At 43.3% G+C, this 25,111-nt stretch overlaps 1 protein-coding gene and 1 long non-coding RNA gene across 3 annotated transcripts in view; one reads left to right on the forward strand and one right to left on the reverse strand.

The window, feature by feature from the left end:
* The window catches only part of LOC119328007 (putative fucosyltransferase-like protein), a 31,387-nt gene extending 9,786 nt beyond the window's left edge, over positions 1–21,601 (forward strand). The window contains exons 2-7 of the mRNA XM_037601057.1: positions 2,472–2,632; positions 3,117–3,358; positions 18,873–18,977; positions 19,440–19,596; positions 20,502–20,729; positions 21,062–21,601. Of these exons, the coding sequence (XP_037456954.1) occupies positions 2,472–2,632; positions 3,117–3,358; positions 18,873–18,977; positions 19,440–19,596; positions 20,502–20,729; positions 21,062–21,317 (1,149 nt within the window). The 3' untranslated portion in view covers positions 21,318–21,601. The remainder of the gene's footprint in view (positions 1–2,471; positions 2,633–3,116; positions 3,359–18,872; positions 18,978–19,439; positions 19,597–20,501; positions 20,730–21,061) is intronic.
* On the reverse strand, positions 1,311–23,670 carry LOC119328008. Of its 2 annotated transcripts, none has more exons than XR_005158804.1 (6): positions 23,276–23,670; positions 22,985–23,162; positions 22,697–22,887; positions 22,561–22,615; positions 1,553–1,751; positions 1,311–1,462 (listed from the first exon to the last, which is right to left on the reverse strand). It is a non-coding gene; the product is annotated as an uncharacterized LOC119328008 (long non-coding RNA). The 2 variants fall into 2 exon arrangements; XR_005158805.1 differs by having other exon boundaries at positions 22,561–22,626.
* Between the last annotated feature and the right edge of the window lie 1,441 nt (positions 23,671–25,111).

Genomic DNA, 25,111 nt, shown 5'->3' on the forward strand with positions numbered 1-25,111 from the left:
TCAGCTTTGCAAGCAAGATGAAACAAATGGTCCATAGGATAACACTCTTCATGAATTAGTATCTCTTGAATATCACGGTTTAATCCTCCCCAAAATCTATCCATAAAATCATCTTCACTTTCTTCTAAAGAGGAATGCAACAAGGTAGTTTGTAAATCATCATAATATTTTGTTACAGTTTCACTACCTTGTTTTAAGTGTTGCAACTTCTTAATCATGTCACGAGTATAATAAGCAGGGACGGTGTCCCGATCTTTCGATGAGATGATACTACCGATTTGGTGGAGACGACTTTGACGATCCGACTACAAACGTGCACGACGTTGCGCCTTAGCAATCGCTAAACCAATCTCCTGAGGTTACTGACGATGCTGGAAGCACGGTCAGCCTGACCACGAAGGTCTATTCCTGCAAGCAATCGAAGAACGAGCAAGAATATGATAAAGCAATCTGAATATTGCAAATAAATATGAAGTATTGATAATGGTGGGGATCCGGAAGCGGTCTTGGTCTGGTCGTTGGACACAAACGAAGTACACGAAGTTGCAATGGCTAACTTTTAACTAAACAAATCCCAAGGAAAAGCTACTAGATGGATCTACTTATATAGGAGCAAGGGGTGGCGGCCAAGGAGGTGGGAGGACGTCCCAAGGCAGCCTAAAACTAAATCTAGGTCGTACAAGGCCAATGGGCCCAAGTGGAGATGATGTAACACCTTTGGACTTGTAGTTTGACTCGGATTCTGCTGCAGCATCAGATTGTTTCGTCCACAACTCAACGCTCCGGACGAATTTGAAGGTGATTCCACTTGGGTTGGAAAGTGCACGAAATCTAGTTTCCAACAAAAAAAGAATCACCCAATTCGGAGTCCGTATGAAAAACTTGTGTGCGTTTTGAGTCAGGTATGTCTGTGCAGTCCGAATCTGAATCCAGAACGTGAGAGACTTGGACTCTATCTTCTCTTGGGCCAAAAGTGACGTGAGAGAACTTTTTGGACAGCAAATAAACATCTCTTTCTTCCTTATCTTCATATGTGGATTGTACAAATGTCCCATACACCTGCAATTAGACAAAACACAAAAGTGTGTGAAGTATTTTTGTTCTGGATAACATAAATAGATTATTGAATAGTTTGCACTAGAAATCACCTGACAAATATGCATATATGCAATATTTTTGGTCATATCCAAGGTAGTCATGTCCTCATCAGATGTTCATTCAATCTATGTGCTGCACTTGCCCTCGAACCCTGGTGGCCTTACTCGACATCGGTTTGGGATCAAGCCAAAATTCATGGAATTTGCTCGGTGGGTGCGAGGAGGGCAGATGTTTGTGGCGCTGACGTTCTGCTGTGACCACTCCTTCGACGGTTTGACCACGCGCTCTCCTTCGATCAAGTCCGTGCCAACCAAGACTGCTATCTCAATGCATTTTTCGACCTAGTCCCCGTCGACCACGACGACTAAATTGATCTCGTACAAGGAATTACAAATACCATGAGATTTTTGCTTGAAGGCAAGCCGAATTTTATGGAGTGGTAATTGTGAGCCACCTGGGTCTTGCCGGCTTTGAACAATTACCCGGCCCAGCTCAAAGCCACGAAGGAAGGACACGTTTACAAATATTGGGATGCAGCTACACACAACCTGGCTTGGACGGATTGGGCGGCTTCGGCCGAGGCATGGCGTTGGCTTAGGATAGGCATTGTTCATCTTCTTTCTCTGATCTCCACCTTCCTCTCAAATTCTCCTCTGTAATTCCAGAGTTGCAACCAAATTCATGTCAATCAAGTGAATTAGTAGTTTGGTTGCTAACATACAGGACAATGGGGAAAAAATGCAGCTTGCGGAATTCTGAGTGGGTCATGTCATGTCCGTATCACTAGTTCGCTACATGCACGTAATATTTAGGGATGCGATTTTGCTGACCTCCGATCCATCTCACTTAACTGGTCGTTCACTTTATGCACATGGTTCTTGATTGGTTATGAAGCAACTAATACTCTGGTAGGCCCATTAATTAGCCTGACCCAGTTCACTTGCATGCCTAATTTGTAGTTGTACTGCAAAATTTGGAAATTGTGTAACACGACTTGGTAATTGTCATTGGCATCATTTATCATAGTATTGAAGAAGCTCCTGGGAATCAGGATTGTTCACATGTTGCTAATAGATTCGAACGCACATGGTGCCATGCTGATGCAATCATATAAACAAGCGGGGGTAGTGCACTAGTGTGTTAATCAAGGAACACTTTCTTAGTACAAAGTGCTAGTATATTAAATGTTCCCCTTTAGAATGCTTTGGGCGTACTTTGTTCATTACAATGCTTTGGGCGTTTTATTGTTTGTACCATTGTCCACATGACCATATTTGATGCATCATATCTATGGCATTAATGTTCCTCTCCCTTTTTTCTTTTGCTTTATTTGCTGTTTCCACCTATATGCTCATGCATTTCCCCCCTCTCAGGATTGGAATAGATGTTCTGTAGGATGTGAATTCGGGTTTCCAGCTAGTAAGACACCTGATGCTACTTTCGGAATCGCTCCAGATCCTTCCGTAGAGAGTATCCTCAGATCAATGGAATCGTCTCAATATTATTCCGAGAACAATATTAATGCGGCTCGAGGGTGGGTAAGATGTTTCCAGTTACTTTGTTTGCCTGCTGGAAATGACATGTCAAAAATTATGTACTGTGCTCTCTGCTCAGAGTAAATAATAGTGTTGATGAACCAGAAACTCATGATTGTCATATGCTTCCATATATACAACATAATCCGTCACTCCTTCCCTGGCTCCTAGCTCCTTATGATATCCATATTAAGTGCATTATTTACTGCGCTAATTTGTTTGTAGGTTCCATTGTTGTTTAAACTTTCAAAATAGCATAAGAAAGTATGGTGGTAACTATTTGGCTATTGGATCAGTTATCACTTCAAAGGAAATCTAAAAATGAACACTGCTTTTGTCTTATATTATACTCACTCATTACCATATTATTTTCATGTATGTCCAGCTGTTGAACCATCCATTGTCTGTGGTCCTTGTAGGCTTTGTTCGTTCTGATAATTATAATTCTAATATATTGGGTGATTCTAATCCTTTCTATCACAGAAGAGGGTACCAAATTGTGATGACAACCAGCCTTTCCTCAGATGTGCCGGTTGGCTACTTTTCATGGGCTGAATATGATATCATGGCACCTGTGCCTCCAAAGACTGAAGAAGCCCTAGCTGCAGCCTTTATTTCCAACTGCGGTGCACGCAACTTTCGTTTGCAAGCCCTTGAGATGCTTGAAAGCTTAGATGTAAAAATTGATTCCTATGGTAGCTGTCATCGTAATCGTGATGGCAAAGGTACACTTTTCTCTCAGTACTTTGCTAGACATATACTTATATTATTAAATATTATAGCTTATAAGCAAATGCTAGATATGCTCTGTTATGCTTAGAAGACTATCTAGTGACCAGCTTCTGCAAATTTGGTATGATGGTATTAGTTGCAATGCAAGTGATAATAATACTGGATACCGAATATAGCAGTTGTGATGCTGTCAGTGTGAATTTTGAATTGAGATGAATTACTTATCGAATCTTACTTTGTATGGCATGACGAAGACAGATAGGACAAACACATTCACAGAGAGGAGAGTTTTGCAACGCGTAATCTCTGCGTCTTTTCTGTTTTCCCTTTGTTCGGAGATAACCAGCTTACCGGACTTGTACCAAGGTAGAGGATGACTCCATTTGTACTCTTCCTGTCATCTACGTCACCCCAAGCTGCTGTCACTACAATCGAGCAGTTTCTTCACTTCTCCCACAGAAACAGCCCAGCTTTAGTGTTCCCTTCACGCATGATGAGGACCGAACCTCGTGGCAAGATCTGATCTGTTGCGGCCCGACCTTTAACGACACACCACCTTCAGTAGCAGCAACCTCTCGCCTGCGCATGCGATGTACACGAGTAGAGGGTTTGAACCTTGCGCTCCATCACGAGAGAACCAATCTCGACGAAGGAACTCACACGCAAAACAATTTCCTCGCAGAGAAATCGCAACACAGAGGTTTTCTAAAGCTTCCTCCAAAACTTAGGGATTTTAGACAGCTTCCCCCAAAACTCGATACGGGTATTTACCCGAAAAACACATCGTGTTTATTCATAAAATATATCCTCCGTTTGCACCCCTTTGTCAACGACTGCCGCAGATGCCTGCAACCCCTTGTCAATGATCGGTGTATTCATCATGACCTGTGTACTATGAATGTTTGCGCTAGGGTATTGCCGCATCATCCTCCCTTTCTTGAAAAGAAAACGTCCGCGTTTTCAAGTTGTCTTTCAAAGCTTTTTCCTTGCATACTGTCGGCACCATATTTGAGCAAATCAATTTCTCTTCCATTGGCTTTGTGTCCTTTGCTTCCCGTCGTGAACACAAGTATATGTATTCATCCTTCTGGCATGTGTTGCATTGCGGTCGTACTGCCATGGTCGTCCAAGCAATAAATCGCAAACTTCCAGTGGCAAAACGTCGCACTCCACCTCATCAATATATTGTCCAACTGAAAATGACACACGCACCTTATGTGTAATTTTGAGCTGTCCACAACTGTTCAACCGCTCCAAATGACGTGGTTCGTCGCATCGCCACGTGGATAAACCAAGCTTTGCAACCAATGCCCTGCTAATGCCATTTGTGCAGCTACCTCCATCGATAATCAATTTGCAGGAAATTCCCTTGATATCGCACTGAGTTTGAAACAAACTCGCTGTCCTTTGTCCACCTTATTATTACTATACTGTACCCTCTTGATTTGTATGTTCAGCTCAGTGAGTCGTATTGCCTCTCCCTCCTTTATTTTAATGGCCGCATGTGCTTCCTGAACCTTGCCCGTAGCAGGTACTATTTTTTTTATTCTCATCTCTATTAATCACCATTGCCCCTGACTTGTTGAGCTCCTCATGTGAAGAAATATTTTTAACTACAACAAGATCACTCTCAGCCCCTTTCTTTTCTGGTAATATTTCAGCTTTGTTTTTCTTTGCATCAATTGTAGCGTGTGCATGGTCTCGCCTCTTGCGGTCTACCAAATATTTTTCGGAAGTGTAGGATTCAAAAGAAACCCACTGCCCCTTATGAAGAAACTGAATTTTCCTCCAAGAAAAACTGCAAGATTTGTCGCTCCGTAGCTCCCTCTTTTTTGTCCATGGTTGACCCAAAATCATAGAACATACGTACATATGGTGAGGAAACACATCACAAACAACCAAGTCGGTAAATCCACATAATTTGAAGCGCACCTCCTCTTGATATTTGATAGTTAGGAATTGGCCCTGCCACGGGAGCTTATATGGACCCCTCAAAAACAAAAAGAGAGCTTATATGGGTCAGGATGTTCTATCACTGATAACTTCAACGCATCCACCATGGTTTGACTCGCCAAATTTATTTTTGAAGAACGATCCATCATTGTAGTACAAGTAATTCTTCCCACTTGCACCCTTGTGTAGATCTGAAACCAAGAAAGTGCAGTTGCCGGATCCTTCTCACTTCATGACATCTCACCTTCAAAGTAATACTCCGTCCTCATTGCAATTTTAGAATCTGTACCAACAAATTATTGGGGAAATGTGCACCGTAATAAACCTAGTATTCTGCTACCAGTTGATGAGATTTTTAGACAGCTTCCTCTCAAAACTCGATACGGGTATTTTACCCTAAAAACACATTGTCTTTATTCATAAAATATATCCTCCGTTTACACCCCTTTGTCAACGACTGCCGCAGATGCCTGCAACCCCTTGTCAATGATCGGTGTATTCATCATGACCTGTGTACTATGCATGTTTGCGCTAGGGTATGCCGCATCAACGCAGGATATGCTTCACGGCCGCCGAGTGATCTGTTGCAGGTTTGTCCATGTATCGGCTAACCTCTGAAGTTTCCGACAGCAAACATACTGGGTCAGATTTCTCAATATTCAGAATATAGAGCCTCTTGGGTGATCTCCTGACTTCTGCAAGGACCTTGCACTCCTTACCCAACATAATCATCAGCCCTTGATCAAACAGCGTACTTGCAACCAAACTCATCCAACTGCCCAAGACTGTTTATATTGCTCTTCAGCTAAAGTTCAGTTAACAGTTGGTATTCACCATTGTGTGCAAGAAAGAGAGCTGGACCACATCCCTCGACGCCCACAACTAATCCATCTCGAATCAAACTGAACTTTTAATCTTTTGGTCCAGCTTGACGTACTTCTCCACACAGCTTGTTATGTGGTTGCTTGCTCCAGTATCAAGATACCAAGACTTGTTTTCTGACCCTGTCATTTTGGGTGTGACCTTTTCTTTGTGCAGTATCACCTGGTCACCTGTGACTTCAGTGTTCTCAACCAGTTCACACACCTCGGTTATGAGCAGCGCAACATCTTCATCAGTTTGGGTGTTGACTTTTTCTTTGTGCAGCATCACCTTGTCACATGTGGCTTCAGTGTTCTTAACCAGCTCACACACCTCGGTCATGAGCAGTGCAACATCTTCATCGGTTTGCTTCTGTGTCAGGTTTGCACGCTCCTGCTTTGGCTCTGCACAGTCGGAGGCAAAATGTCCATGCTCATCTTAGTTAAACACTTTACCTTCGAAATATCGAACTTCCTATGTTTCTTTTGCTTCCCTTTTCCGCTGTTCTCATGTGGTTGCTTGTTCCAGTATAAAGATACAAGGACTTGTTTGGTGACCCTGTTAGTTTGGATGTGACTTTTTCTTCGTGCTGCATCACCTTGTCACCCATGAATTAAGTATTCTCAGCTACCTCACATACCTTGGTCATGAGCGGTGCTGCATCTGCATCTTAATCGGTTTGCTTCTGTGTCAGGTCGCTCACTACCGTTTCTGCTTGGATAGTTAGAGGTGAAATGTCCATGCTCATCGTAGTTAAAACACTTCACCTTTGAAATGACGAACTTCCTATGTTTCTTCCATTGTTCTTAAGACCGTAAGCCAAGGCAAGGAGCCTAAGCCCCACATTACCTTTGAAGTGTGTAAGTCGAGGCTGTAAGGCGAGGCAAGGTTACTCCTTAGACATAAAAGGAACAGGGCAATCAAGTAGTTTAGCAGCAGTTTAGCACGTACTATGCACTTCCTTGTATTGCAAGGAAGGCCACGACCTATGCACTTCCCAGCGGCCCAAAAGCCCATCTAGTAGCTATATACTCCCGTGACCTAATTCCACTATCCTCACTCCCCCTCCCATTTCTAGATAATATCTAGAATGTTGAATCTTAACTAATGTTTTTAGAGTGTTTTAGCTATCAGTAGAAGTTGATATCTGAAGGCTTCCCAAAGCCCTATAAATAAAGGTCCTCACCTCTAGTTTGTAACCAGACTGTGTACCCCACTATCTATAATAGAACTTGGTGTTCTTATCTAAGATCTTGGATTAGATCTTGTGCTCTAGGAGTTTTGATTGAACTGCTGCTGCCACATTGGCCTGTTTCCGCCTAGCTATATCTAGCACATCATGTTTTCCTTCAACACATGTGATGTACACTTTGTAGCAGCAAGGTGGAGTTTCTCCTCCACAACCTTGTTTTGTTTCAGGTGGTACCAGACCCCTGTTGATCCGTAGTAGTTCTTGATGTCCTCTTTGAGAGAGCTGTAGCAAGCGATAGAGCAATTGGAGGAGAGTATGGATGCTGCAGAACAAAAAATTGAAACGCTGCGTAAAGATCGTAATTCAAGATTCGATCAACTAGTTCAGATGATAAGAAAGGGTGCCCCTCTGTTGCCAATGATGAAAATTCATAGATGGTGGACGAAGATGTTCAACAGGAAATAAAGGGAGGTAGTCTTCAAGCAAGACTACCACAACAACGTGCATTGTTTTTAAGGCGTTCGTAAGGCGTTGCCTAGGCGACGCTTAGGCGTCAGGGCGCCCTGCAAGCCCAAGGCGTCCACTTTTCCTTAGGTACCTACGTAAGGTGTCCGCCTTAAGCTTTAAGGCGTCTGAAGCGTCTGCATAGACGTCCAGGTTGGCCCCCTAGTCTATATTGGACGCCTTGAGCTTGCCAGGCAGGCATGGGAGCAGTTTTAGGCGGGAAACAGAGTCTTGGCAGGAAACAGAGATGTTGTTGGCGCCAACAGGTAAGAGAGGGGAGATAGAGAGAGAAACAACCCCCAATCCACATGCACCTCCTCCTCTCCAGTGGCTCTCACTCACATCCCTCAAATCTCTTTTAGTGGCTAGTAGAACTAAGTTTTTCTTGTCACTCTTCATGGAGTCACTCAATTTTGGATTGTGGCACTCACTCTCTTTTTGGCGGTTCACTCTCTCACTAGTCTCTCCACGATGGCTCGATGCTTGCTTGTCGGCGATCACTTGACTTGGCGACATGGGTCGAAGCACGTACTCCTTGCCCTTCATCTTGAAGCTATAGTGATTGGTTCGCCCGTTGTGGATGACACCGTGTTCGAATTGCTAAGGTCGTTCTAGGAGGAGATGACACACAGACATAGGAACCACATCACACTCCAAGGTGTCTTCGTATGAATCTTGAAGGATACTCGAACGGTGTGCTCCACTTGAATGGTACAAGAGTCACTTAGCCATTGGACCTTGTAGGGGCGAGGGTGCTTCTTCTTCACCAACTGTAGCTTGGAGCATAATTCTTCACTTGCCAAATTGTGGCAATTTCCGCCGTCGATGATCACCTTGACCGTTGTGGATGACACCGTGTTCGAATTGCTAAGGTCGTTCTAGGAGGAGATGACACACAGACATAGGAACCACATCACACTCCAAGGTGTCTTCGTATGAATCTTGAAGGATACTTGAACGGTGTGCTCCACTTGAATGGTACAAGAGTCACTTAGCCATTGGACCTTGTAGGGGCGAGGGTGCTTCTTCTTCACCAATTGTAGCTTGGAGCATAATTCTTCACTTGCCAAATTGTGGCAATTTCCGCCGTCGATGATCACCTTGACAGAACGTCCTTGGATGCCCGCATTGGTGTGGAAGATAGGGCAACATTGGTCTTCATCTTATTGTTGTTGAAGTGTCAAGATCTTGGAGCAACAAGAGCGGGGGGCTCGGATCGTTGTCGCAAAAGATTTGCGCATCTTCATCTTCATTCACTTGGCGATGCATGGCCACGTGCTCTAGTGCTTCCATGTCCTCTTCGCTCATGGAGTCATAGGTGCCGTCATCATTGGCAATCATGGTGCACCGTGTGGGGCACTCGAATATCTTGTGGCCACGGCCCTTGCAAGTGAAACATTGAATTGAACTTGCCTTGGCGGTAGCATCCGTTGGAGTAGTTGACGAGGAAGCTCTTGGCTTGTAGGTTCTTGAAAGAGGACGACTCGAAGATGTTGTAGCTTGCTTAGAACTTGATTTGTCACTGGTGTGGGGTGAAGCTCGTGTAGTAGTTGTAGGTGCCGTAGTTGTGGAAGCTTGGGAATAGGAGCCGTAGGTCTTGGAAGAGTACTTGGCGTACTTGAAGTGATCTTGCACTTATCGCTCCGCCTTGGTCGCTTGGTACACTAGTTCAAGGAGATTGGAGTAAGGTTGGAAATAGGCAATCTTCTTGATTGGGTGGTTGAGGCCATTCAAGAAGCGTGCCATAGTTTGCTCGTCATCTTCCTTGACGTTGGCTCGTATCATGGCAATCTCCCATCTCTTGGTAGTATTCTTCCACCGACTTTGTGCCTTGCTTTACGAGTTGCAACGAGCTCTCATGATATCCTTCATTTGGTTCCAAGTCGTGATGGGTGGATCGCCTTTCTCCCTTCGTCGCTCGATCGCTTGCTCCCACCAAATGAGGATAGTCAACTCGAGGGAGGCCATGGTGATTTTCTTCTCCTCTTCATAATTGTGTAGCCGGAATATCTTGTCGACCTTCATTGCCCATGAGAGGTATTTCTCGGGATCGATGCTTCCGGAAAACTTTGGCATGGTGAATTTGAGCTTGTCGTAGCGTTGTTCATCATAGTGACGATGATGATGTCGCTCATGTCTTGGAGGTGGGTCTTCAACCTCTTGTTCCTTATGATTGGCTTGACGTTGAGGGTGAGTGATTCTTGCCTGGTTCCTCCTTTCTTGGCGCTCCTCAAGACGAGTGGCTTCATCTTGTTGCTCTTGACAGAGCTCTTCTTGTTCACGTACTCGGTTGCGCTCATTGACGGCGCGAGTGGCTTCTTGGAGAGCACGTTGTGCTTCAAGCGCTTGTTCCTCACAGTGTTGTTGTTCTTGCCGTAGTGCGTCACCGTCTTGGTCGCCTTGGCGTCGGCGTTGTCGAGCTTGCCCTTGGTCCATGGCATCTTGTTCTTGGCGACGATGTCGTCCGCGCTCTCGAAGACGGTCTTGCAACCCCTTGCCATGGAATGGATTTTATGAAGCTTGATGATCATCTCGATGATGAGAACGATGTTGTGGAGGACTTGCATCGGAAGAGGTGTCCGAAGAGTGGTGACTCGAGTGGCGCCGTCTTGATGAAGAAGATGTGGAAGAAGTGCGGTTGGCCATTAAGGCACGAAATTCTTCCATTTGAGTGGATAGCTTGGCGTCAAGGTAGTCCCGGGTCCTTGCTTTTGAGTGGCGTAAGTCGGTGGCGAGTTGCTCGATGCGTTCGCCCAAAGCTTCACTTTCTTGATGTAGTGCTCGTTGAACGCCGAAGAGATGACCTTTGGTGACGTAGTCATTCGTGTCATCTTGCTCCTCGAATAGTGGGTTCGATGTACTTGGCCTATCCGTCATGGTCAAGTAGAGGTGAGTAGGAAATGAGGGAACAATACCAAAGTTACCTTTCCCAAAGATTGAGGATGTATTGAGTATAACTCAATGTAGTGCTATAATAGTAGAATTGGTATCGGGTTTGTTTCTCACACCTACAAAAGTAAAGGCTTGTTGAGGAGCTTGGTTAGGAGGCACAAAATTCAAGCAAGTGTTAGTCAAGATATTGATAATGTTGGAGATTCACAAATTTTGCAAGTAAAACAAATAGATTAAAACCGAGGATGTCACTTGGAAGTTGGAACACACACACGAAAGATAAGTGGAATCCGCGCAATCAAGGAATGAGCACAAAATGCGATATCACCAGAAATGCTCGTGTTGCACGGATACTAGAGATGATAACTCGATTGCTCAATGGGCTAGATACGCTATCCACCAACCTATTAGAGTAACGTGCCGTCTTCAATCCCAAATATGCTATGTGTATATGATCCAATATGATGTAATTATGCAAAATGGCTCAATGTTGTTGCTTACAAGCTCTTTGTTTCTCTTCTTTTGCTTAAAAGCCTTTTCCGTTTTTTTGTATATACTATGCCAAAATGCTTGATGCTCGAGCCAATATATGAGACAAGTATGTAAGATATGCACGGGAGACGCTTACGTCACAATGATGGTAGCAAGATGATTGCACGCTAAAAGTAGCTATGCGGCGTAAGCGTATCACTAAGGTGCACAAAAGAGCGTGGCCAGGCAATTCTCAACTCGCTAGTCTCGACAGGGAAGGAACACAAAATGGCTTGGGGCTATCAATGTGATAGCAAGGAATGTACAAAGATGTTGAGGTTATTGTCCTTGCTTACGGTTGGTATGAAGGTGAAGAGGTTGTTGTCGATGTCGAGTCCGCGGCGATGATGAATGGCGGTGATGTTGATGTCGAACCGTCCCTAATTAGCCAAAACACCTTAGGAAACGAAAATCGCATGGGCACGGGGTTGAGGATAAGTGAGGCCCGTGTGCACGGGGTTGTCAGGGGCCCATGCGCACGGGATGTTCCGCTAGCACAAGAACACACCCAAATTGGTGGTAAAAGAAAATTTTCGAAGAAAATTTGATGGTGGAAGAGGTTGAGGATGGAGGGGAGGGTCTGATCCACTTGCCAAACCACAAATTCATGGACCAAATCAACAAAATCTCACAAGATCTAACAAATTGCAAATTTTTTGGTAGGGCTATTTGTGGGGATTTAAGAATTGGGACAAAAATCAACAAAATTATGCTAGAAAAGTGGGGGTAGGTACTCCAAGATGTGAATCAACCTTGCTCTGATCCAAGATGATGTAGGGTGGAACCCTAGTTCATGATCTTTTCACATTTGGAGGGGAAAAAGGGGAAGAATCAAGAGGAACACAAGAGAAATCACTCGAACAAAACCCAGATCACACATCCACTAGAATAGCATACATGAGATCCACAAGTATAACATGAACAATCAAGGGAAAATAGCACAAAGGTAAGGTTCTTCTCAAATCCAAAGGAGATGAGGTCTTGATGATAGTCTTCCAAGAGGAGGTCTTGATATCCATTTGGGGATCTTCTCCTAAGAGGTCTTGATCTCCAAGAGTAGTGGTAGATGAGCAAAGCTCTCTCTAGATCATATCATATACTTTGCTATCCCTAACAAATGGCCTAGGTACAAAATATATAGGTGGCTGGAGGTGAGGGACGAGTGGAGGGGCAAAAGAGGCAATCCACGGCCAGCTCGCTGGAGAGTCCGTGCGCACGGGCTAAGTGGACCCCGTGGGCATGGTACACGCCCGTGCGCACGGGGTGCCCAGCTGCTGCAGTGGAGGGCCCGTGCGCATGGGGTCCTGGAGGTATCCAGAAACTCTCTGGATAGGCCGTGCGCACGACTCTGGACAGGCCGTGCACACAGGGTCACCTGGGTGCGCCTTTTCCTTGCTGCTGGCCTCCACCTTCCGTGCAATCTTCTCGTCCTTCTTGGACTTGACGAGGCTCCTTAGCTCTATGGTGGGGGTCGTTCTCGTATCTAATGATACACAATGTTCCACGGTGAGGTAGCAACCAAGTCCCATCCATATTTTCATGTCGAGCTCGAAGAGGAGTGATTCACCTCGCTTTCGATGGCACGTGCACGTGCTCTTGTCATTGGTCCACTTGGTGCTTGACGAGTCGGTGTGGTGTCCATGGCGATGACCAAAGGATGCCTCGCATCACAAGACGACCTATCCCGAAGCAAACTAGAAGCAAGGGTAAGGCAAAGAAGGCCCAAATGTTATAAATGCGGTGAAGGGAGACACATCGAACAATTGGCCACCGAGGAAATTTGTTTAACACAACTATCCATGATGGTGAAGACGATAAGGAATAATACAAATCTGAAGAGAGGGACAAGAAGGTGAAGAGGTGGTATGTGTGATTCAACATCTGCTATGTTCCATACCGCAACCTGATAACACACAACGAAAGAAAATGTTTGATAGCAAATGCACGGTAAATCGCAAGGTATGCAAATTAGTGATTGATAGTTGCAATTGCGAGAATCTCATCTCCTAGAATTTGGTGAACCATTTGAAGCTTGAAACTCATGATCATGCCAATCCCTACACTATTGGGTGGATCAAGAAAGGAGTGAATATGAGGATCACCAAACAATGCAACCTGCCATTTTCTTCGGGCAAGTATTATCGCTCGAATGTGTTATCTGATGTGGTTGATATGGGTGCCAGCCATGTTCTTTTTGGAAGACCTTGGCAATTTGATGTGGATACGTTAAGGGAAGGAATTACACTTTCATTTGGAACAAGAGAAAGATAATTATTTTTACCAAGCAATACTCATAGTAAGACCTCTAAGGAGGAAAGGAAAAGTATGTTAAATATCTCCTACACCTCTAATGAGTTTATGGAAGACTTGAAGGAGGCAGATTTGTGTGCTGCACTTATTGTGAAAGGAGAGGAGCAACCAGTTGTCGAAATTCCAACGACGGTACATTGCTTATCAGCAGAATTTCAGAACATACTTGGAGAGCCACAAGGCTTACCACTGATGAGAGGAATTCAACATAGAATTGACTTAATTATGGAAGCAAGTCTTCCTGATCCTCCACACTACCGAATGTGCCCAAAAGAGCATGATATATTGAAGGAGAAAGTTGAGGAATTGCCATAGGAGGCACATTCCAGAAAGTATTAGCCGGTGTGCTGTACTAGCCCTGCTCACAACAAAGAAAAATGGATCTTGGCGCATGTGTGTGGATAGTAGAGCCATCAACAAAATCATCATAAGGTACATATTCCCTATTACCCACCTGGATGATATGTTGAATCAACTTAGTGGGGCTAGAGTGTTCACAAAGCTAGATTTAAGGAGCTGATATCATCAAATTCATATTAGACCTGGGGATGAATGGAAAGCAACCTTCAAGACAAAGGGTTGCTTGAATGGATGACCATGCCATTTGGACATTCAGAATGCACCAAGCACCTTTATGTACTTGATGAATCAGGTCCTTTGGCCCTTCTTATCCCCCTTTGTTGTGGTTTATTTTGACCGTGTTGACGATGTTGGCGAACCAGTTTGGAACGATGCTGAACAATCGCTGCACCATGGCCTTGTCCGCGGGAGTCATGCCAATGGAACGGATCTTTCTCACTAGCATGGTAAGCTTTCTGGCGAACTTCGGGATCGTCTCCCCATCCGCCATGTCGAGGTGATCAAACTGCCTCTTGAGCTGGGGTGCACACGCCTTTTCACTCCTCGCCGATGAGCACACACCGGATCGGCTTCCATGCCTCCTCCGCGGTGCCGTAGTTACAACCTACATCATCAACGTGATCTGGGACAGATTGAGAGAGCGCGGCGAACACTCCCTCATTTGCCGGCTGGTTGAACTCCTTGGTCGCCGACCAGATGGAGAGTGCCTTCATCTACACCTTCATCTTCAAGGCCCACAATAAATACATTTCTGTCAGCATCGATATTGCACTGGCACATTAGTGGCCCTCGATGCGGCAGCTAGCACCAGGACGCTGACGTCTGCATTGCTTGCACCGGTCTTCCTGGCCGGTGGTGGCGTGTACTTTTCGCCGCTGCCTTTTCCACCACACTTCTTAGGTAAATCTGGGAATGGGTTTTGATTAACTGGGGCCAATGGTTTGGTTTTTTGCTCTGGGCTTAATTGGTTCGGGTTGTGATGGGCCAGACTGTTATCAGTTTGGTTTGGTTTGGGTTTACATAAAAACAAGTTAGGTATGGCTGGGTGTGGGTCTAAATGGTTTGGTCGCTAACAGTTGCAAATCCTGGTTTAGAACCGGTTCTTGAAGTGGGTGTATGCACGCGACGTGACGTGGCTGTTCACACACGTATGTACGCGATGCGACGCTTCTGGACACATACGTATTGGGCTGCTACTATGGATCAATTAAGCTACTAGCTAGCTTGTTTGTTTCTTGGTTAGCTTTGTACATGCAGCAGATTGATTTGGTTTCAACCCAAAACTAAGAACTAGGTTAAACCCATAGTTTGAATAGTGGTTTGGTTTTGGTTGAGGTGGACAGGGCGTACGGTTTGGTTTGGTTTTGGTTCTGCATGATAATTGGAGGTGTGGTTTAGTTCTGATTCAAACTCCGCGTTGACTGGTTATGGTTTAGGTTTGGTTGAGTTGTATAACCATTGCCAGGTTTATTCTTAGGAGATGTATCCCCCATCGTCGCCCCCAAACACCTCTGATCATCGCCACCACACGCCCAAAAGTCCTAACCTAAAGGCTATGGTACCAATTGATGGTTTTTGTGGGTGATCTGCTCTCTCTCTCTCTCTCTGAACCAAGCTGGACAAAGACAGAGTGGATGAACGCAGTCACAGGGATAAGAGGTTTTTGAGACGTGTAAACTCTGCGTCTTTTATTTTTTACCCTCACCACGGTCCTACAATTGTGCACGCCATCCCACGAGCTGGGATCATGCCGAGTCAAGAGCTTAACTAAACGAGCTAAAGACTAGGCCTGGCCACAGCTGGAACGCAGCAAGCTTCTGGCCCATGCAGACTACTTGCAGGCTAAAGAAAGTGCGGGTACGCTTATATAGCTACTATGAAGATAGCGAGACATGAAAGATGCAGATACCTTGAAGTTAACATTAACACTGTATTCTTGATCAACATCGTGTCCACATTTTGGGATTTAGAATGTACTTTAGTCTTCGATAATGAGCTACTAGTAACTTCACATTTGACTTTGTACATTTGTTTTTTCAACATACATATGTGCTCGTAATTGTGTTTATGAGGTATTGGCAATCCCATCCTCCCAGGCTCAAACCTGGGACAACTAACCTCTCTCTAAAATCAAATTGCATGTGTGCCTGCCTGGAGCTTACAAAATGGTTTTCTTAGTAAGTATTGTTAGAAAATACGGAAAATCTATGTTGAAACCGTGAGAATACATGTCTTCCCATGCTGCTCCTTTTCCAGTGGGTTTTACCTATATATGGAGAGAGCATATGCATGAATGCAGCAATTGTACACAGCATGCTGACATCATCACATTAATTGCTTTTTATGAATTTTTGAAATGATTCATCTCACAAACAGTTAATCTGATTAGCGATCCGTCTTAACTAGCGGGTTTGCCTCGACGAGGGCTTTGAAACAAGATCGCTTGTTGACATGTTTTGATGATTTTTGTCGTCGCCACAAGTCGCCAGATTATTACCATAGTTGCCATCTTAACGGTGAACAGTTGCCATGATGATTGTATATAATTATCAGATAATAGTAGCGTATGTTCAAGAACACTGCAATGTTATGCATAGCTAGACAGTGTATTCAAGAGCAAGAATTAGGAGTGCACGAGTCGATCCGAGGTTGAGACTCATAGACTAATTGTTAGTAGTCTAGGCTAATGCTGGACTACTCAACATGGTACTGTAATACCCAACTTACAGAACTCAATTACTAATACCTAGTATGTAGTATATACTATATAGTACAGTACAGTATACAATAAAAAATGAATGCATGGGAAGTGGATGCAGAACCTGAGGCTGTGCCAATTGTAATAGCTATTCATGAGGAAGTGGATGAAGTACTCAACTGCTCACTTGTCCCTCCCAATTTCCCCTAAAAAACCTTATCCCTCCCAAATTGAGTTGATCGACTCATACACCCAGACTAGTCTGGACTAGTCACTCCACCACTCGACTCAACAAGCTAGTCTACATGAAGAAGCTAGTCGACAGTCAGATTGAGACTACTAGACTAGTCACGCGACTAGTCAAGACTAGTCGTGAGACTCATAATCCATGTTCAAGTGTTAACAATTGGTAAGAAGAGACATAAACCAACACAAGTACCAGGAAGCAAGTCTTGTAGTGGTGTATATCGACGTCCAGAAATCTGAGAACTAAGTTAATTTAATCTGGCAATGAAGTGGGAAACAACATGGCGTGTACTTGATACTAATCTGGCAAGTATCGACAAAAAAATGTCGTCGAAACATGCCGACATGGGATCTCGTCCCGAAGATCTCATCACGAGGAAACTAATTGTGAAAGCGGATTGTAGATCGATTCAAGAGATAAAACTATTTAATAATGCACAATCAAAAGAATCTTTGCTGATATCATGCTTACTAGATTGTGATGCGCGCCTTGCTGCGCTATTTTTCTGGCGCGTTGTTGTTTTTAAATTTTATTTTTGAATTATTATGGTTGCTTGGTTCACTTTAAGTGTGTTGGGCCGTTTCTGGGATTATTGCCCCTTGATTCTGCGATTTGTGCATGGTGCTCGTCCTGAAGGATCTGCGGTTAGTCGGTTTGATATTGAGTTTTGTGACATGTTTAAGCTTGGTTATCAAGGTTCGTTGGTTGCGAGAGTCGTCGACACGTACATAAAAGTTTCTTGTGGTGGAACCAGCCCATCAGGGTTCAAGTCAGACTTGGCACTGGTGCTCGTATTTTCCTGGATTTATTTCAGTTTTTCCAGTGATGTTCGTTCAGTGGGGGGAGACGTTCACGTCGACTATGACGCACCTGTGATGACTTCGTCAATCTCAAGATGTTGTGCCGGCTCAGTATCTCGGAGGTGCTCATAGAGATAGGGTGTCCGTGCGTGCATTCATAGGGGTAAGTGCATGTCCGTGTATGTGAGCATCTGCAAATGTACTGTGTTAAAAAAGAAGTGGTCAGCTAACAGCCCACACGACCGCCACAAATACATGCAACACAAAAGCAACGCCCCATCCACTTTACACATGGACCCCACCATGAGGCTCCAGTCCGGTTTCACCAGAACGCTTCCCTTAAAGCGAGCTTAGAGTTTTAGGTGATGCCTTGTTGCATGCATGCAAGAAAGAGATGGGAGGGTGCCGGCGCATGGGTGGGCAAAAATGCGGCACCGCTCTCTGGTGCAGTCCGAGAAAATATGTTGCTGCTAGATGTTTGTGATAGCTGTGATGTCAGCACTGCTAAAACTCACACATGGATTGTCTATTCAGTCCTTTTCTGCCTCGGTATGTTCTCAAATTTTGTGTTTATCTTGAAAAAGAGGCTATCGCAAGAATTTAGTGATGCGAGTGGCGGTGACATCGAGCACATTGTTTGATTTCCGAAGGTTAAAGCTTAATGGCCATGGTTCCCTTTTCTTGTTTAAATTGAGTAATTGACAAGGGCTTTGACTATATTATATACATCAGTTGTTTATAGGTTCAACTAATTGCAACAATGAGGATTGTTAGGTCCAACTTCGTTAATTAAGGTTCTAATTTGTATCATTATGTAGTTATTTACTCCCACCTATTGCAAACATAAGCAGTTTTTGACATTGCTAATTATACCATATTACAATGCCTCAATGAAACGTGAATTTGTATATTTCTTGATGAGTCTAGTAATACCAATTTCATGTGGCCAGTCTAGATATGTTGTTCTTCACTAAAATTGCTTGCATCGGCATGATTCTAGGGTGACTTATGTTTGTCATTGTTGGGCCTACATGCTTTTACTACCCATGAAAACAACGGCACATGATGCTTTTGTCTTGGATGCATAATTTTTGTTGTTATATTACACTTGAGTTGAAATATAATTGTAATGCCTACTTCGTTTGCTGCTTGGATGCAGTGGACAAAGTGGAGACTCTAAAGCGCTACAAATTCAGCTTGGCTTTTGAGAATTCTAATGAGGAAGATTATGTTACAGAAAAGTTTTTTCAGTCACTGGTAACAGGTAATACTGTATGCTATAACCACTCACCCAAATCCCAGTGCACTCCTACGACTCACACAATTTGCACCGTGTAACTCTCATTGAGCATAGCAGGCTGAGTATATGTAACTAGGTTGTGCCTCATGACTTCAATTAGTTGAGTAATGAATTCTATGAACTGCATGTGCTAGTTGATTCGAAAATATTTTGTTCACATGGAAAAAAGTCTATGATCTCAACAATTGAAATGTATTGTAAAAATGCCATCTTCAAGAAACTAGACATACTGTGAAACAAAAGGAGTTGCATTCTCAAGTGATTAGAAGAATCACCATTTTTCTAATATTCTCCATGTTTACTCATTGACACTTTCTTATTTTGTTGCTATATTCCAGAAGTCGATTTACATTTTAAGTTTATGAAGTTTTAACTGTAGATGGAATGGAAGTGATTTTCCAATATTTGATTTGCACTTCATTACAGGGGCCATTCCAGTTGTCGTTGGCGCACCGAATATTCAAGAGTTTTCTCCAGGAGAAGGTGCAATATTACACATTAAGGAGCTTGATGATGTCATTTCAGTTGCTAAGACAATGAAACATATTGCATCAAATCCTGATGCTTTTAATCAATCTTTGAGGTAGATATCCTTCTTTGCCAGTTGACCACATCCCTTAAGTAACATGTGTATCATGCACCAATCATTTTGTTGGAACAGCCTATGTTCTCTAGCTAAATTTGGAACAACCATGATCCATATTTGCAAGATCAAGTACTTAATTAGCATGAGAGCAATGGAAAATATGGGAGCCTTGTTTTTCTTTTCTGAAGCTATATTCCAGTTTGCTGGGGAGTAGGCTGTGTTGCATTATGAACTTCAGTATGATGATGCTTTTGCCTATTTATTTTTGTTGCATCAGGATCAGGCATCAATCGGCAATCATCATATTTGGTTAATATGTGACTTGTTCAGGAACCAAATTGCTGCATACTTATCAAGGAATGAATTTCCCCATCTAGATAGGCTTTAGTGTGGCTCTGGCACTTTGTATTAAAGATAAGGATGCAATCCTAGACTGAACATGACCAACCACTTAGAGCCTACAAGCTTGAAGCACGCGGCAGTTGCTTGAATTAGGCTTTATATTATAACCAACGGGAACTTCACTCTAACTTACTAATACTTCTGAAATAATCTGTTGCTCTGAATGAAGGTAATAGTACAGTGTACTGCTATTAGTGTCTACTGGGAATAGATGTGATCTCTTTCACGTCCTAGTCTCTCGGATCTCTTTATTTATTTCTACCATGATGTAATCTCTTTCACGTCCTAGTCTCTCGGATCTCTTTATTTATTTCTACCATGATGTGATCTCTTTCACGTCCTAGTCTCTCGGGTATCATCGAGTAAACTTTAGAAGATGCATGAAAATTCATGTTTTTATTGACAAAATCTTACGTTACAATTTTGTCAGAGATCTTCTAGCAGCCATAGCGTCATCATGTTTCTGTACTCAAATCATACCATTTGTTTTGCATCTGTAGGTGGAAGTATGATGGTCCATCTGATTCTTTCAAGGCACTTATTGACATGGCAGCGGTTCATTCATCCTGTCGCCTTTGCATACATATCGCTACGAAGATTCACGAAAAAGAAGAAAGAACGCCAAAATTTATGAATCGCTCATGTAGTTGCTCCAGCAAAAGAGGAACAGTATACCACTTATTTGTCAGAGAGAGAGGGCGGTTTAAGACAGAGAGCATTTATCTAAGGTATGGAAATACGGTTGTGCTTACCATGTACTCCCTCCGTTCCAAAATAGATGACTCGACTTTGTACTAACTTTAGTACAAAGTTGGGTCATCTATTTTAGAACGGAGGGAGTATTAGTGACTGGTATTTGCAGTTAACATCATTAAGAACCAAGAGAAAAACAGCAACTTATCATTTTGTATTCCGTAGTCTCAGCTTCTGCTATGTTGTTGCCTAATTAATTATAATTACTAGTTTCCTTGCATTATGAAATTATTAAGTTTTTTTACTGCATCTTTTTGCTTGTTTCCGTTCTGCGTTCTTACAGATGTTCCCTGTGTATACCATGCAGATCAGATCAGTTAACTTTAGGAGCTTTGGAGTCTGCCGTGCATGGTAAATTTAGATCCCTCAAGCATGTTCCTGTATGGAAGGATGAAAGGCCATCAAGTATTCGAGGCGGGGATGAGTTGAAGGTGTACAAAATTTACCCAATAGGTCTTACAGAAAGACAAGCGTTATATAAATTTCAATTCAGTGATGATGCTGAAGTTGCTAGATATATTAAGGGCCATCCATGTGCAAAGCTTGAGGTGATTTTTGTATAACTACAATATTGCCATCTTCGCTACCTTTTGCAACTGCAAACTAGTTCTGTGTGTATTGAGTTTCTGCTGTACTGTAATAGATCCCCGTTTATGTAACGTCAACCTTGATACAAGTCACAACTTTGTAGGCTTTGTGATACTGGGATGTAAATTTCTATTGACAGGCAAGTACATCTTTTGCGGGAAACAATTAACATGGATTGCGTAACACAAGTAGAAACGTTGTGCTTTGTAATGACAGTGTCGGACATGCATTGTGAGTAAATCTGTGTGTGGTTCTGTTAGAAATACTAGCAAAAGTGCCTGTGCGTTGCAATGGGAGAAACAAATTATGACCCGAAGCTTCCCCATCCATGTTATCACTTCTCTTCTTTGTCTTCATTGTCGATGGTGGTCATGTTGTCATCTAAACCTAAGAATTGCAGCGTGTGAACGTGTTTGAGATCTCAGTCTTGGCCACATCTGGACAATCTAATTCTCACGTGTTGCGTTTGTGTTATCTTGCTTTTACGTCCGCGTTTGTGTTATCTTGCTTTTACGTCGTACTCCCTTCGTTCGGAAATATTTATCATCAAAATGAATAAAAGGGGATGTATCTAGATATATTTTAATTTTAAATACATTTTTTTTGTCCATTTTGATGACAAGTATTTTTGGACAGAGGGAGTAGTAGTTTAGTACCAGTCCGTGTAGGACAAAAACAAATATTAAATCCAACTTCAGTTAAAACGATCATTACCAAAGGCTTTGTTTATTTTTTCTTGAGACTTTCAACCACGTGCATGCAGTCGAGTTTGAATTAGTCCCGATTCGTAGATCCCCTTTTGATACCTTTTTCATTCATTGATCAGGGCATATGATTGCATGCATTGTCTCAGGAATGTCCATCTTTAAATTATGCAGGGTACATGTATCTCATGAACTAGTTGATTTCCCGCGCGTTGCAGCGGGATGTTTTGCAATCAGCTTATATGTGAGAGATGCACATCAAGAAAGAAAATAAGAAAAAATTTGATAATTGTTTGCTAACCTGCATGAAAGGATTAACAAAGAGACTATTCGGTAAACATCTCCTCCAATAAGAATTTTTTCACGGTATCTCCTCAAATGAAGTTGCTTGGTGATCAAGTGAGTTGATGAAATAATGCTTTTTACGAACTCGATCTCAAGAGAATAACACTAAGGCATTAGGGGAGAGGTAAACACATTGACGGAGCTCCAGCGGGGTGTCTGGGACATCTACCTGTTTGGATAATGATAGAAGCATATGCGACGATGAAGCTATGTTAGTATATCACCTGCAGTGAAGCTGTGTTATGTCAGAGAAAGTGCGGATGGGATCGAAAAAGGAAAGTAAAAAAAAATGAACGAATCCTTACTTGTTAGTGAGGCCATTAGAAATGCTCATTCGATCATGCTCTCATCATGATGGTCGCCATGCTACTACTCCAATTAAGATGAGACCCATGGACCCGCAACTTTGGATCGCGCAACATGAGGATCAGCCCAGGTCAAACGGCGGCAAGAGGAGATACCTGTCACCGCCGCCATGTGCGGACTCCTCCGCATGCTGTCGGAGCCACATAAGCCAGATTCGGGCTTTAGGACCGGCAAACATAGGGCATCGATGGAGGCTTAGGCAAGTCTTGAGGCAACGACGACCTCACCGTCATAAAGTGATGTCCCCATAGACTTGAGAGCGGCAGTGCACGTCCTCGACGACTGTGCGTGCAACCGTGGCCTCCCTGTAATGCTCCCGCGATATGGTGCGATTGGACATCTCCCCTCCCTTTTTGTTCGTTATATAATAGTAGAGCTTTGCTAATATTACATCATCTATATGGTCTGATCAGATAAACCAATCACCAAACAAATCAATCCAAAACTAATCTAAACTATGATTTGCTGGTTTGGAGTCTAAATTTTTGATAAAGAACTTGATTGATTTTCTGGCTTACCTTCGCTGCTCTAGCGAGTTCAGTAGACGATCGATGTCTCCGGCTCGTGGCGCCAAGCTCCGCTACTACGTCTGCAGAACTGATTGCCATCCAGCCTATTTCTCTGGTCGATGGGCATCAGTGCACTATATTCGTTCGTGATTTGTATGTAGATCTCTACAGTAGTGTGGGGAATGCATGTGGAAGCCGAATTGCGCTTCAAGCCTGCAGATTTCTGGTGAAGGCAACCAGAGGAAGCTTGACCAGTGGCATCGCAATATGAAGAGTGTCACGAATAAAGAAGGAAGGTGAAGAATTAGGAAGATATGGTGGAGTTTTATTGGTGGATGGTAGATGGAAGGAACCATCAGGCGAAGAGGCAAACAAAACATATTGATTTGCTCACATTGAAGGCTGCATGTTACAGATTAGTTGATTGGTGTTTACGGCTGGAAACAAAACACATGTCGTCATGCATGTGGAGAGTTGTTGATCTGCATGCATGTGGAGTTGCTGATTTGGATGGACTGATGAGGTGGATAGGCCTAGGGAAAGAGATCGAGAGGGGCTGGAGACTGATTGGTGGATTGAAAACTGAATGCTGATGTGGCATTATGATGATGTGGATAGTGTGCATGTTGAGAGGATTGCTAGTAGTGAGGATCAACTTCTTAAGAATGTAAGATATGTTTTATATAGGATATAGAATTTTAATTATCCCTCTCAAATACGTTTAATAGCCCGCCACATATATAAAAGGTATATAATTAGTCTCTCTTTCCTTGCTTATTTCTCGCTCCCTTGTTTCGTTTGAAATCCTCTAAGCCAATCAATCTTATTGCTTTAATTGGCCGTGCAGGTACTTAGCAGCCACTATTTCCTTTCTTAGCCTCTCTTTCCTTTCATATTTCTAATCCCTCAGACTGCTTCCTGATACCAAGGAAACTTAAAGATAAATTGGGTTATATGTAAAGGGGCAATGTGGGATTTTTTTTTGAGAATTGCAAACACTTTATTGATCAATGTGAATGTTTAAAGGGATACAGGATGGGTCATAAGGAGAGATAAGCTACATGTGGTGACCCTGATCAAGCATAGCAAAATATTTGGCAAATAAATGAGCTTCACATTTCGAAGCTCTACCTTGAAAAGTAACTAAGAAACTACCTAAGTTACTAGCCCGGTCAATAAACTCCTTTATAATGGCCCCATAAACGCCTCCTTTTCCCTTTGTGATATCTCTAACAACCGTCTTGCAGTTGCATGCAATAATGATCTTAGAGAGCGAAAGATCTCCAGCAAGTGCTAGCGCCTCACGACAAGCAATAATCTCCAGCGTGGCCGTGTCAATGGTGCCCGGAAGAACCATAAAAGATGATCCCGGGTAGTTGCCGACCGTACCTTTGCAAGTAGCTACTGACGCACCGGTTTTGCCGTCTCTCGAGAGACCTTCATTCATCCACATGAATTTTGTAGAAACCTTCGTCCGACTGTTTCCACGTACTTTGCACAGTAGGTCGGGGGATTCTCCTGGTCGCCGGTGTAGAACTGACTACCTTGATGGAATCAAGCTCCCTAATGAACTGTTCAATGAACAAGTGGGCGTACATTGGACTCTAAAATATATTCTCGTGTATAGCCCTCCTTCGAGCAGTCCAAATCGCCCACAAAGTCACAACCATCTTGACAAACTGTGCATGCGATAATGAGTCCCAGAGCTCAAAAATCCATCTCTTCGCACTTGGATCAGTCATCTCCATAGTTTTTCAGAAAGTCCCTCGTCCACGAGAGCCCAAACACACCTAGTTGTTGTACATTCCACTAGCGAGTGTTTCCATGAGTCCACAACACCACAAA

The sequence above is a fragment of the Triticum dicoccoides genome, chromosome 7A (assembly GCF_002162155.2).
Source record: "Triticum dicoccoides isolate Atlit2015 ecotype Zavitan chromosome 7A, WEW_v2.0, whole genome shotgun sequence".
In the NCBI taxonomy this organism is placed as follows: domain Eukaryota; kingdom Viridiplantae; phylum Streptophyta; class Magnoliopsida; order Poales; family Poaceae; genus Triticum; species Triticum dicoccoides.